The sequence below is a fragment of the Dendrobium catenatum genome, unplaced genomic scaffold, assembly GCF_001605985.2.
Source record: "Dendrobium catenatum unplaced genomic scaffold, ASM160598v2 fragScaff_scaffold_733, whole genome shotgun sequence".
In the NCBI taxonomy this organism is placed as follows: Eukaryota; Viridiplantae; Streptophyta; class Magnoliopsida; order Asparagales; family Orchidaceae; genus Dendrobium; species Dendrobium catenatum.
The window spans coordinates 254,744-269,617 of NW_021319195.1; the positions used below are offsets into that span (position 1 = coordinate 254,744).

The 14,874-nt window shown below is 36.2% G+C and overlaps 1 protein-coding gene across 2 annotated transcripts; it reads left to right on the plus strand.

The window, feature by feature from the left end:
• Window positions 1-3,705: 3,705 nt before the first annotated feature.
• Window positions 3,706-14,101, plus strand: LOC110102329 (peptidyl-prolyl cis-trans isomerase FKBP15-1-like). 2 transcript variants are annotated; one of them, XM_020830636.2, is made up of 6 exons: window positions 3,706-3,847; window positions 3,952-4,001; window positions 10,106-10,168; window positions 10,620-10,710; window positions 13,556-13,660; window positions 13,769-14,101. In XM_020830636.2, the coding sequence occupies exons 1-6, from the start codon at window positions 3,796-3,798 to the stop codon at window positions 13,861-13,863; spliced, it is 456 nt and encodes a 151-aa protein (XP_020686295.1). In that variant the 5' UTR covers window positions 3,706-3,795; the 3' UTR covers window positions 13,864-14,101. The 2 variants fall into 2 exon arrangements, with proteins under 2 accessions (XP_020686295.1, XP_028552136.1); XM_028696303.1 differs by lacking the exon at window positions 10,106-10,168.
• Window positions 14,102-14,874: the final 773 nt, after the last annotated feature.

Sequence of the window (14,874 nt, forward strand, 5' to 3'; positions counted from 1 at the left end):
ATGACACTTGCCATGAACTTTTTTTATTATGATAATTTATTTATATTGATGTATTTATTTTATTTGAGTCATAGAATTTGCTTGTTTTTTCTAGATTTCTTTCTTGCATGTGTGTGGTCTGATTTTGCTAGGCTCTTTAAGGACTAAAACTTTTTCTATTAATAATTAAAATTTAATATTTCAGAAATTAAATAACATAAAAATTTAATGATATTGAAAATAGCCATAATCATCTAGGGTCGTATGCATATTATTGCATTTCTCTCCTCCCTTACTATAAGGCATTTCCTCTCCTGCGGGTAGAGTCTAGATAATCTAACCTATGAGAATAAGGTACTAGATATGGGAAAGTATAGTCTTTTTTAAATTTTTTTAAAGCATTTTTAACTTTCAAGCATATATGATTTGGAAACCTTTAACCAGCATACATTGCATTAGAAATCAATTAAATTAAAATTTTAATTGCATTAATTCTAAAAGCATTATACCCCACATAAGTATAAGGTCACTTAGAAAAATTTTTAGACGTCAGTCTTACTTCAAAAAATTGAGCTATCCATCAATCTTTCATAAAGACCATACATCATGGATTTTATACGTTTATGTCATTAGCTTATATTTATTTTCAAGTAGGATATAAGTCCAGAATGCATTAACTATGACACTGGTGTTAGTGTTGGGTATAAAACACTAAGCTTATCTTAGATTTAGAATTCAAGACTATTACATTCAGTGTCTTATTGTATGCCTTATTTATGGGTAAGTTCCTTATTCTTTAGGGGCTATTAATCATGCTTATCTGCGTCACATGGATGACACCACTTTAATCTTTCTCTCTTATCTACTTTGAGTGCATTGTTCATTTTTTTTCTCCAGTTTCTTCTCATTATCTTAGTCCCTCAGGATGTTGATGTGAGTCATGTGTGTTGACTAAGCCAATTGAACCTTTCTTTCCCTTAGAGTAGGAACTTCCTAGTCTCCTCCCTATATGCCAATCCCATTTGAGAGGATAATATAAGATCCTTAATCGAGAGTCTTCTCAAGCCCCGATTTGAGATGTAATTAACCACAGTGACTTGCGCCCATGGAAAATCGAATTCCACCATCAAATAAACTCCACACAAGTTGATGTATCGGGTGGGGGAAACCCCCTGATTCTGATCAAGTTGTGCATATTATTACCCATCAAGGTGCATTGATGAGAGCTGTTATCCTCAATGGTTAATCGTATGTACGATCTAATTTGTCCTTCCATGAGCCCGCTTGCAAATAACATAAAGGCCTGCGATCGTTGTGTCCTTCGGGACGGTGTGATCGTATACCCGTCACATTCTATCCCCGCTGAGCGGTACCCTTTCGGAGGTCCATAATAGAGTAAGCAATATTGCTCGATGATATGTTTTTTTTTTCATAACGAAGCCTGATGCGAAGTATAATAAAATCATGCAGTTCTGTTGAACGTCAACTATATAATTCTGCTCAAAGTGAATAACTTATACCTATTAATTATCACACAATTAAACACCATATAAGGTTCTCAATTTTGTCTACCATTCAAATAACTACAAGTAATGTAAATAAAAGAAACAGTGAAGAGTGCCAAGATTAAGATTGTAATTATAATAGACCATATTTTAACTTTGTCAATTTATTTTAGAGTCATTATAACTCCAAATCGTAAACCGTCTTTGCCATAGTATTTTGATCAAAGTTTTTACTTACATTTTTTTTTGTAATTTTTAGGCACCGACAAAAATCCTTAATGAATTTATATATGTCTATACAACTGAGGATTTCGGGACCTTTAGATGTCCATTTTACAAACCGATTTCACTGATATTTTTAAATAATATGTTTTATTTTGTGAATATTTTTCTATAATATTTTGAGTTGTAAAATAATTTATTTGAATTTTATATTAAAAAAATTGATTAAATTATATTATTATATTAAATAATTACATTATATTAAAATACCTTGAAATATCTTCTATATTATATCATTTTACTTCTCAAATTCCCTAAATCGACAACAGAGAGCATTTAAGAGGAATTAGAGGAAAAGTTAGGAGAGAGAAAAAGGAAATCGAGATTTGAAAGCCACGGTGCAATTTTTGTTCATTAAGTCTATTGGTATAATTGCTCGTGTCGCGGTAAGGAACCTTTACCCTATTTATTATTTAAAAAAAAATTATATTTTTTATATTTTTTTTGATTAAATGTATATTTTCATTATCCAAAAATGTAAATAATTTTGTATTGATAAAACTTTCATCGTGTAACTTTTTGTATGTTATAGAGATCATGATTATGAGCATTTTGAATATTTATTTGAGATTTTTCACTAAATAATTTTGAAAATACAGTAATTTTTATCTACCCAAAATTTATTTTGACTTTCAAAAATAGTGGTGTGGTACAATAAACATCTTAAAACATCATTTTATATAATTCCTGGTATTTTGGTAATTTTTTAAAAATGTGATTTTTTGTCTAATATGATTCTTTATTGTCTACTGTCATGACATTTTGGTATCAGAATAATGGTTAGTAAAAGAATTTGTTTGTACCCAGAGCTTCAATAATGATTTCATTAATTTTTGATATACATTTAGAGTTTTGTTTTGTTTTGAAAAATTGATTTTGTATTTATATTTATTTATTTTATTTAAATAATTTCAGGTAAAGAGCCTATCGCATGAAGCTTTTTACTGATATTAGTATAGTTTTTATGTTAATTTTTTGTTCATTTATTGTTTTTTATCTAATGTGATTGTTGTATATATTCTTTTGCATGCTAGTTGTGGATTGTAATTATTAACTATAGTAATGTGAATTATATTTTACATATTTTATTTACTTTCTTTAATGCAATTAATGAACTCTAGATGTCTCTATTGATCTGGTTAAAAAAAAATTAGAGAATCGAAAATATGTTCTTTCACTTAGATCATGGGATATTACAACAACCATCAATTATGCTTGAACGTATGAACTTGTTGTCATTTTGATAGCAAGTATGCTATCAAACGCATAAACCAAACATATCGAGCTGTAGCGGTAGAGGATGGAAAATGTGAGCACAATGAGCACAACAAGCTATAGCAGAAGACAAAACCTAAGAGCATAATCCAAAAAAGATTATGAAGTATGATAGCAAGCTCGAAGACAATACCCGTGAACTAAAATGCGAGCTCAGCCACCTGTAGTAGCAGAGGAAGGGGATTTGCGATATGTCCGAGGAAGGGAAGTCACGAGAAGTACCAACAATGGGGGATTTTTGCGGGAAGGAAGAAGTCTGAGACACAATGTGTGAGGCTCTATGCATGAAGAAGAGGGAATTTTGACAGGAATATGACATCGTGAGCGTGCATGGAGTGGTATGATGTGAAATAAGAATTTGGATGGTATAATCGTAATATTAAAAAATGAGGTGTTAATTTTTACGAAAAGGAAGAAGTCCGAGACACAACGCGTGAGGCTCTATGCATGAAGAAGAGGGAATTTCGGCAGGAATATGATATCGTGAGCATGCATGGAGGACTGGTATAAATGATATGAAATGAGAATTTGGATGGTATAAGTGTAATATTACAAAATAAGATGTTAGTTATGTAAAATGTTAGGTATATAATGATATATATGTAAATGTTCTCTTTACTAAATTTTCGAATTTACAGTATTTACTAAATCCCAGTGTTAAATCCAATCCGATACCAAAGTTTTCTCCGCCAGCCCTGATTAGATCCGAGGCGGGACTGCGAGCGATAGTATAGCTCGGCGAGTGAAGTGGGAGATGGATAGGGTTCTTATTATCGTCTCAGTCTTCGCCGCTTTACTTCTATTTGGTATACTTCTGAGAGCTTTTTCTATTTCTTTTGTTTTTCTCACTTCCAATTTGTTTTCTCTGATGAGATCAAGCTCTGTTTCCGTTTTGTTTTCTGGTGTAAAGTTTCTGCTAAGAAATCAAGCGATGTTACGGATCTGCAGATCGGCGTCAAGGTGAGATTTTGATTACTAGTTTTTCTAAATCATTCATGGCTAGATAGATGGCGATTTTGCTTAAAAGTTTCATAATGGAATTTCCCAAGTAAATTATTTTAAAACTCGGGTGTTGTTTATCCATGCAATTCTTTAATTAGGGTTGAAAATTTAACTTGATAAAAGATCATTCAATAATCTAATCATTTTTTTTTCTTGAATCAAGTTTCTATCGAAGCCAACTAGTTTAACATGCCAAGCTAGTTTGAATCAAATTGAAAAGAGTCAAACCTAGATCTAATTGAGCTAGCTGAAAAGTTATATTGAAATGCATATACATGTATGTATGAATGTATATTTACTTATATTTTTATTAATGTATAGTTACTTCTATGCATTTATATGTACCATATATGTACAAATTCATGCATATATGTTTAACTAAGAATTTGTCTTCCTTGATAAAGAATTGATGAAAGTTTAGCAGAATTTTGGCTCGAATTGAACTAAACCTACTATGTCTGGCTTGAATTGTGCTAACTTATCGTAAAAATTAGCTCATATCATGATCCTATTAAATGAAATTAAGTTGATCTTAAAAATGTGTCATCATTCACAGCCCTTTTTTTTTTAAGCAAGTGATTTTTCAAATATTGAAACACATTGATCAAGTGTAAAGGGTGTCGAAAGATGTAGATATATTTGAAGAGAAATGATCAAAGAGAAAACTTCTTAGTTTATGATGCAACAAGATCGCTGAAACCTGAAAAAGATCACAAGCAAACAAGCAAGAAAAATAGAACACAAGTTCTGTTGGTAGAAACTAACAATTCTCTGTATTGATAATCACCAAAAGTATCTTTCTACTTCAGACGTTTTCTCTATGTATCCTTCTTCCTTCTACTAAAAAAAGAGATATACTCTATCATAAAACTAATAGTACATTAAAACAAAAAATGGTAATATAAGATAGTGGATAGCAGAGAAAGGACGAGAGTTCGTTATAGCAATAAGATGTCCAGCTAGCCTCCCTTAGTTAACGTGCTCCGCATCAGTCCTCCCTGGCTTCAGAGGATCTCGACTCCGACGAGCTAACTATGATAATAGCATCATCAGATGGTTTGAAAGCCCAAATGTCTGATACATTGAAAATTGGAGATGTGTTGCAATCAATAGGTAGAGCAACTGTGTACGCATTATCATTAATTTTAGCATTTATAAGAACGGGTCCAATCTTGCGACGTGCTAGCTTGGAGTAGGTTCCTGGTGGAAAACGTTCCCTGCGTAGCCGGACCATAACTAGATCCCCAACCTGGAACAATTTCTATCTGCGGTGAGTATCGACAACCTCTTTATAGCATTGATTCGCGTTGATGATTTATTGACGGACATTGTCAAGCATGCCACTATAACGATCCGTGAAGGATGGAGCAGCTGATGATTTGCACTTCGGCATGTCTCAATATATTGCCTAGAGTACGGTTGACAACCTCCGTTTGACCATCTGATTGGGGATGATATGCCAAGCTAAGGCGAAGATCAGTACCCAGTCACTTCCAGAGCTCATGCTAGAAATGGCTGATGAATTTAACATCTCGATCGGATGTAAGACTTCTAGGAAGATCGTGCAAACGAACAATTTCGTTAAAAAAAGTTGTGCAATGTTCATGGCGTTTGAAGTTTTCTTACAGGAGATGAAATGGGCCATCTTGGAGAACCTATCCACCACCACCATGATCGAATCATTGCCTCGTCTGGTCCTCGACAATCCTAGGACAAAGTTCAGGCTAAGTTCTTCCCATATTGAATCAGGCACCGACAATGGCATATAAAGTCCCATGTTTTAAGCTCCTCCTTTATACATTTGGCACACAGGACAGCTATCTACTAGTCAGAATGTGTCATGTCGTAGCCGAGGCTAGAAAAATCTGGACTGAAGTTGTCGAAGAGTATTATCACGGCCTACATGGGCTGCAAGACCCCCACCGTGAGCCTCACGGACTAATTGCTGTCGCCAGGATGATACAGGTATGCAAAGGAGATCTTGTTTGAATAGAAATCCGTGTCTGATAGAGTAGCCATCACATATTTGTGTTTCGTGAGATTACTTTCAAATATCACTGAAATCTGGATCAGATTCATAGATCTCCTTGATTCACTCCAAACCGGTTATTTCATTATGTAGTTTGGTAAGCAGGATTGATTTCCGGCTAAGAGCGTCAGCTACCCGATTGTCATGGCCCAGTTTGTGTTTAATTGTAAATGAAAAGCGTTGTAAGAACATGACCCAACGTGCATGTAATCAGTTAATTGTCCGTTGGCTATTTATGTACTGCAAAGCCTTATTATCGCTGCACAGTGTGAACTCTTGATGCAACAAATATTGTTTGCATTGCTTCAGTGCACGAATAATAGCATAGAACTCTTGTTCATAGGCGGTCCACTTCTGTCGAGCCGGACACCAATTTTCACTAAAAAAGGCTATGGGTTTATCTCCCTGTGTGTGCACGGCTCCAACGCCAATGGAAGAAGCATCGGTCTCTACTGTAAACAATTTGTCAAAGCTGGGAAGTGCTAAGACAGAGGCCGAGCTCAAGGTTTGCTTGATTTTTTCAAAACTGAATTGTTGGTCTTGTCCCCAATGAAATGTTTTGGCTTTTAAAAATTCAATTATCAAAGTCATTATGAGACTGAAATTTTTGATAAATTTTCAGTAAAAATTCGCCAACTCATGGAAGCTCTGTACCTCAAAGAAAGATTGCGGTGATGGCCAATCAAGGATAGCTGTCACTTTTTGAGGATCCATGTGTACTACCTCTGCCGAAATGATAAACCCCAGGAACCGCACCTTAGAAGTGGCAAGCTCGCACTTAGGTAGGTTAATAAACAACCTCTGCTGTCTTAGAATTTCAAAAAGGGTTTGTAAGTGTTGTAGGTGCTGATGCCAATCAGAACTGTATACCAAGATATCGTTAAAGTATACGATTCAGAATTTTTCTAAAAAGGGCTTCAAAATATCATTCATCATTCGCATAAACGTGGAGGGTGCGTTACACAACCCAAATGGCATGACCTTCTATTCATACAACCCTTGTTGAGTTTTAAAAACCGTTTTGCACTCATCTCCGAGGCGAATGTGAATCTGATGGTAGCCGCTACGGAGATCTAGTTTAGAGAATATGGAGGATCCCGTAAGCCAGCCTAGAAGCTCCTCGACTCGTGGCACCAAAAATCTATACTTAACTGTGATCTTATTGACTGCCCGACTATCAATGCACATTCGCCAATTACCGTCTTTCTTCGGAACTAACAATGCTGGCATCACACAAGGGCTCATGCTTACTTGTATTAATTGTTGTTTGAGGAGGTTGTCAGCTAGTTCTTGTAGGGTGAGTTGTTCCCTCAGGTTGAGCCGGTAATGTGGCTCCCGGTATAAAATCTATTTGATGTTGTATGCTTCTCAGGGGCTGTAGTTCAGAAGGCAATTCATCGGGTAGCAGGTCCTTGTATTGTTGCAAGAGTTTGTGCATATCAGCATGTAATTCTTCCTGTTGTGAGCATTGGTTCGGTTCAACCACTAGTAATGCGAACAGGGGAGTTGGTTCTCACTTCTCTCCAACAGTGGAGTAAAGCTGATCCAGCTACTATGTGCATAGCTATTTGTTTAGAAGGACCTGCATTTTGGGGCTTTGGTTCAGGCAATCCGGGTAGCAATCTCAGGCGTCACCCTTTCCATTCAAAGGAGTAAACATTGACATGACAATCGTAATTGACGCCAACAACGAATTGCCACGACCTTCCCAAAATCAAGTGACAAACATCCATATCTAAGACTTCGCATAAAACACCGCAGACATGCTGTTTGCCTATACAAAAAGTCACTCGACAAGATTCAGTAACCATGATATCTATCCCCTTTTTGACCCAACCTATTTATAAGGCTGTGGATTTTTTGTAGTCTTCAGCTTCAAGCTTTGAACAACTGATCGAGAAACTAAATTTTTCATGCATCCGCTATCAATTAGGAGATCGCACACCTTGCCGCCTATAGTGCATCGAGTTCACGTGGTCTTCTGGCGTGGTGCTAACATCAGTTTTTCCATGACATAAAGCAACGGTTCCCCCTCATTTGCCAGAATATCTTCAACATCACAATCTTTGTCACCTTTTGTCTCAGCAGGCTCAATATCTTCCTGACATTCCGCTATCTGTACTTGTTGTCTTTGAGGACATTTATTTGACTTATGGCCAGGTTGGAAACAACGAAAGCATTTAAACGTGGTCAATTTTGTATAGGGATTGTCCTTAGCTGCAGGCTTTGGTTTCAACTGATTCTTTACTTCAGTGCCAACATGAGCTGTAGTGGGCGATTGAGTGACTGGACCGGTGCTAGACTGAGGTTTTGAAACAGGTGGGGTACTTTTGCTAGTTCCCATGTTAGCTTCGTGCCAGTGACGTCTAGTGTAAGGGGTTTTGGATTGCCGGCTCTGTTGTAATTCAGCTTTCATGGCGAAATTCACAGCTTGGGGCATCGATCAAACAGAGTTCATCTCTAATCGATCCTGAATGCTATCCTTAAGTCCTATGATATATCGTGCTACTAATTGATTGATGAACTCGTTAAGGTTATTTCTAGCATTTAACCGGTTAAAATCCTCAGTGCACTCGCTTACCGACCTTGCCCCTTGAACACAATCCTGATATCTTATGTAGAGTATCTATTCAAAATCAGTGTGTAAAAAATGTGCTCGTAACAACTGTTTCATCCGAGCCAAGTGCGTACTCTACCCTTGCCTTCCCTTTGCCTCATTTGTAGAGTTTGTGCCCACCAAGCACGGACTCCTTTCAATCTGCACGCCTCGTATTTCACTTGTCTTTCAGGATCAATCTCCATGTACTCAAAGAAGTTCTCAACAACTTTTTTCCCAATCTAAATAGTCTTTTATGTGCAAATGACCGTAAAAAAAAGTAATATCTAATTTAACTTTAAATTCTCCAGGAAAATATGGATGTTGCACGGGTCGTTTGCGTCTATTGTAAGCTCGTTGATATCTGTCGCCCCCGTCTTCGTCATTGGATCCCCTTAAATCATTTCCATGAAACATTTGCATTTCGTCCTCTGAATCAGATATCTCCTGTGTATAAATGAGAATTGGACGCGGATTGCGGGCTGGAACTTCTCCGCATCGGTGAACATGCCGGTTGCAGTGGCTGCCTTGCCCTAATGAGATTGAACTATCGCGGATTTCCACTGTTAATCTTTGCACGTCAGCCGCTAACTCGTCCAGTCGGCGGTTGACACTGTCTTAGTTTGCCCATAGCATCTCCAAGCTCCAGACCTCCTCCGTAGCAGGTTCTTTGCCGCGATCATTCATCCTCCTCCAGGCGTTGGCTTTGATACCACGCTGATGCAACAGGATTGCCGAAACCTGAAAAATATCGCAAGAAAACAAGCAAGAAAAACAGAACACAAGTTATGTTGGTACAACAACAACAACAACAACATCAAGCCTTTATCCCACTACGAAACTATCGATTTCCTTGGCCTTCTCTCCAACCCACTTAGTTTCCTGAATGCATAAAATATTTAATTTCCTATGAATCATAATATCTATTAACAAGTTATGTAATATAAGATAATGGATAGCAGAGAAAGGACGAGAGTTCGTTATAGCAATAAGATGTCCAGTTACCGTGCTCCGCATCAGTTTATAAAAACTATAAATGTATAAAAAGCAATGTTTATAATGCCATGAATAAAGAGAGAATTTTTTCCATTGAATTGTTAGGATGCTAAATAAAAGAAGATGGTTAATATGTAGTTGTTTGTACATTTTATTAACTTAATGGGTATCGAGAAGCATGTATGATGCCCCAAAAACTGAATTGTGCTAATGCTTGCAAAGAGGTGCGTTATTTATGTGTTTTCTTTCAATGTTGAAACATAGGAACTATATTATGATATGACAACCAGTAGCAGTCATTCTCTAGATAATATGCCAACATACTTGTAGATTCATTCTTATTCGTTTGCAAGTCTCAAACTCAACTACCTGCTTGTTTTTAGAGTTAGCCATCACTTAATTGATTCTATTGTTATTTTATTTTATTTTATTTTATTGCAGTACAAGCCAGAGACTTGTAGCATTCAATCTCACAAAGGTGATAGAGTTAAAGTGCATTATCGTGTAAGTAACCTTGCAATCTTCTATTCTTAATTTGTACTAGATGTTGCTAATTGTGCAAAATTGGTCTTCTTGGACTGGAGATATGTACTTAGTCTCAGGATTTAAACTTGTCTTGTTCATTCCAATTTGGCAGAAGGATAGCTTCTTCCATTAATGTATTGTGTTTGTATGTTGGCACAAGTTTGATTCAGTTTCTTAAGGAACCTGTGATCTATGTAAAGCTGTCATGCATTTAAGCCCCATGTAACTACTAGCGGCGAAGGAGCTGGTCATAGCTGACTTTTTGGATTCTAGGAAACCAGATTTATTTACTGCCTTAAATAAATTAATTTCCATAGATAAAAGAGCAATTTCAGTAAAATGGCCTTAAAAATGTTGTTTATCATGCTAGTGGTGTGTTTATGGCTTTGTATACTGACTTAACCTACTCATCTTAATGTACATATTACAGGGGATGCTTACTAATGGAAACATATTTGACTCCAGTTATGAACGAGGTGACCCAATTGAGTTTGAGCTTGGCAAGGGTCAAGTGATCAAAGGTAAATGCTTTCCTGTTCTTTTCTTGATTGGCTAGTAGCAGAAGTTGAAAGAACTTGCACGAGAAGTGCTATTCTGACTTTACAATAACAAAACATACATTCACCCACCCTATGAATATCATTTTTGGTAATAAACAAGAGAGTTTTATAGATTGGTATTGTGGGGCTGCGAGGTTAGGCAAGCAGCTTGTAAAGGTAATTTAATATTTATTTAAAGAATGTTATAGATTGGATTCAAATCTATGATCTCAATTTTGAGAACGAGGGAGCATATGCTCGACTTAGGGCTCTTTGGTGATTAATCATACTAGTTAATTTCAATATTAATAATAAACTAATTTGAATATTTTTTATCTCAAACGTTTAATGAATAATTATCCTTCATAATCTTAATTAGCAGAAGTAATGCCTAATTTAATATCATATGTACCCAGTTAATATTTTTAGCTAACATTTATGACTAATTAATGCCTTAGCTTGTTGTTTTCTAATTAGTTTTAGTAATCAAGCTAATCATCATGATACCTAATTAGTTTAATAATATTTTTATTAATTTCTTATGAATTAGAATGCATTATTATTCTAATATTTATTTATTAGCTATTTAGAATGATTAATCATCATTTAATTTAATTAATCTATTAATTTCCAATGTATTACTTATTATATTAATATGTCATCCTACATATTAACTAACCATTATGATGGGGACATCAGTTGGAAAGTCTACCGTCGACGTGGCCGTAGATCTACGGCCACAATTTACCCGATGTATTTCTGATTTTAGTATTGTATTTTATTTTGATGTATTTTTATTTTTGCATTTTCCCTTTTTTACCCTTGCTTGAGGGATTGAGTCTTGTAGCCCTTGGGGGCATTTGAGTCCATTTATTTTATGTCATTATATTAGGCTATATATAGCCTTCATATTGTACTTTTGATGGTTAATGAATGATATGAAGAAATTTTCTTGCGTTGGTCTTCTTGAAGCTTTTGTGAGAGCTTGAGAGAGTTGAGAGTTTGGTGGAGCTTAGGAGAGGCCACCCGTCGTACCCAACAGTCACCACCGGTGGCTCTTGGTTTATCTCCCTTCTTTCTTTTCCTTCAACCTACATCTACCGCCGATCATTCCCCACCCCAAATCTCCACCTCCTAACCCCATTGTCCAAGCTTAATCTTCCCCAAAACCGCCCCCTGGCCCCCCTCTCATTCATCCCGCCGGCCATCTCCCTAACCGCCACCCACCTATCCCCTTTCGTTCATTGCCGACTCCGTTGTCGCCGCCTCATGAATTTTCAAAATTCGAAATTTGAAAATTTGGGATGAGTAAAAGTTGCCAAATTTGTCCGGTGCCAAATTAGGAAAGTTTCAAGGAGGTTTCAATTTCAAATTTAAATTGAAACGGATTTAAAATTGTTCTTCATTAATTTGTGAGAGCTAATTAGGAAACCCTTTTACTCTCTTCCCGAACCTCCTCCTCCCTTCTACATGCCGCCGGCCCCCTCTATTGATGGCCCCCTCTTTAATGCCTCATTAGAGCTCCTAATTACATGATTTTGAAATTCAAATTTCAGAAATCTTCCCTCCACTTCCACTTAAAATCTGAGAATAATTTTGGTATGAAGATTATAACATATTTTCTTCATCCCAATTAATTCTCTCATAACCCTAGCCTCTTCTTCCTTCCCACCCGTCCAACCTCTCTCTCTTCGCTCCCTCTCAAGGCGTTTCTCCTTCATTTATTTGAGATGGATGATCGATCCGGAGTTTGAGTCCGGTTTTGGCGTACGAAGGCTAAGATTGCGTGGATCTCCTCAACTTGCCTTCCTCAACTTGACTCCAAACATTGTTGGATTCAAAGAGAAGGCCACCTACCAATTGCTACTCATTGTGAACAAGGCTAGGGAAGAGAAACTAACGGAAGGTTTGTAGTGATTCACGTCATTTCTCCGAGAAGGTGATCTTCTTCCTTGATTCATTTACTTTTTCAAATTCTACTTACTTTATTGAGATTTGTCCAAACAAGAAACTGTGCCTACTAATCGCCATCCATTAGTAATCGTAGGTTTGTTACTTCTTTGCTATTAGATTTCATTGTTAAGTCTTGGTTAAGTTGGAAACTACTTCGCATGCAATGTTTTAGTTTTCCTATGTGTTTTGATTTAGCTCAGTCTCTTGTGTGGCTTAGCCTAACAGAGTTGATCCTTTAAGAGTTTTACCTTGTTGTTTTAATCACGAATAACTAAAATCTGAAATTGCTCTTAAACTATCTTGTGCAGGTTTCCAATTTAGCATGTAGTCCTACATTACATTAATGTGCCTAATTTTTCCGTAATTTGGTGCCCAAATCTCCTTATCTTGGAACATGAATCCAACTGCAGTTATGTTTTGGTTCTGAGGTTCCATCAACGCTCATGGGGTTGACATTGTTCTATATCTGATTTGTCATTCAGCAAAGAAGAGTGCTTAAACCTTTTTTATATCCTCATCCAAGATAATCAAAATTTCACAATTCATTTTCAACAACTTAGAAATTTAAACTAAATAAAATTTGCTTTCTATATGTAATTTTAGATGCTTACCGTTTAAGAAATTTGCACGCTATTAAGGTTCAAGTATCTCTTCAAACATATAAAACATAGATATTTACATTTAGGTCTTCCATTGATTTTTCTTAATTTTTTTTTTTCATGGACTTCGGATTTTAATTTAGGTTTCTTCTAGGTTAGCAAACAGAACTGCAAATTGATACATTATTTCATTATTTCGATATGATGAAATTAAAGATAGTAAATCATTGTTAATAATATGCATACCATACAAATGGCTGAAACATATTGTACAGGATGGGACCAAGGGCTATTGGGAATGTGCGTTGGTGAGAAAAGGAAGCTGAAGATACCTTCAAAGCTCGGTTATGGAGCCCAAGGTTCTCCTCCTAAGATCCCAGGTAATGAAGCTGAACAAACTACTTCAACAAAATGTAACTTTTGAAGAAGTCTGGATCTAATATATAATGATTTTGGAATTCTGCTGAAATGTTTTGGTAATCTTGCAGGTGGTGCCACACTTATCTTTGATACTGAACTTGTGGCTGTCAATGGAAAAACTTCAAGCACCAACCAATCAACTGAAGGGAACGAGGAGCTATAAATTTTACTGAGAACTGAATACCTCCATGCTATGGCTAATTGAGGGGATCTATAAAAAAACCTGAAAACAAGGTAGAAGTTTGCATCTGTAGTGTAGGAGCACTTGAGTTTTGAAATGATTCTAACGAATTACATGGTACTAAATTAATTTCGGGAGTTTCTCCGAACCGTTGTCTATTCATTCAATGAAAGGCTTCTGATGTCTATTTCAGACGGGTAGTACAATTCTATTCACAAACCATTCGGGATTGTTGCTTAATGTTGTCTTACTATTATCAGGTTCCTTCCTGTGAAACTTTGTGTTTTTTTTTCACTATTTAGATGACTGAAAGCAATTGAACCTTGTCTGGTACTGATTTTATTGTGGGTGGGTATGGGTGAGTACTCAACATCGGGGGATAAATCGATTTACATTGCTAATCACTGTATATCTTATATTACTGCAATCCTCACTACATAGTGTGCATCACTTAACCACACAGCGACTACGATAAATTGTGATATGCAGCTTGAAAGTTTGCAATCAGAGCAAAGGACAACAAGGCCATCAGTTCGTGGCAGAATGCGTTCAAAAAGCATGGAAGGTGGACGGGTATAGTTGGGTACGGTATCCTGAAAGTCACCATGGGTGGGCGAAGTTCGGCAGAGTAAAGCATGGGTACCTAATGGGTATCCAACCAGGACCCCATATAGGGCTTTATAGTATTACTTCCATCTCTTGTGTTATCAAAATGAACCTTCTAACAATGCATCTTTTTTTTTAGAGATTGCTTGAAGGATGGAGACAACAGAATAGAGTTTGGTAAAAAGAAAAATTTCAAGTTAATAATTGGTGTGTTGAAAAAGTAAGACATCAGTAAAATAAAATGTTGTGTGAAAAGTATTTAATATATTTGAAATTATTTGAAGGTGTGACATAAATGTAAATGATCATTATTTTTTTATTTAACTTTGAAGCATAGTGATGTTACAGGCTGGTAGTGATGGTGATGGCTTGCGGTTGTGGCAAAAG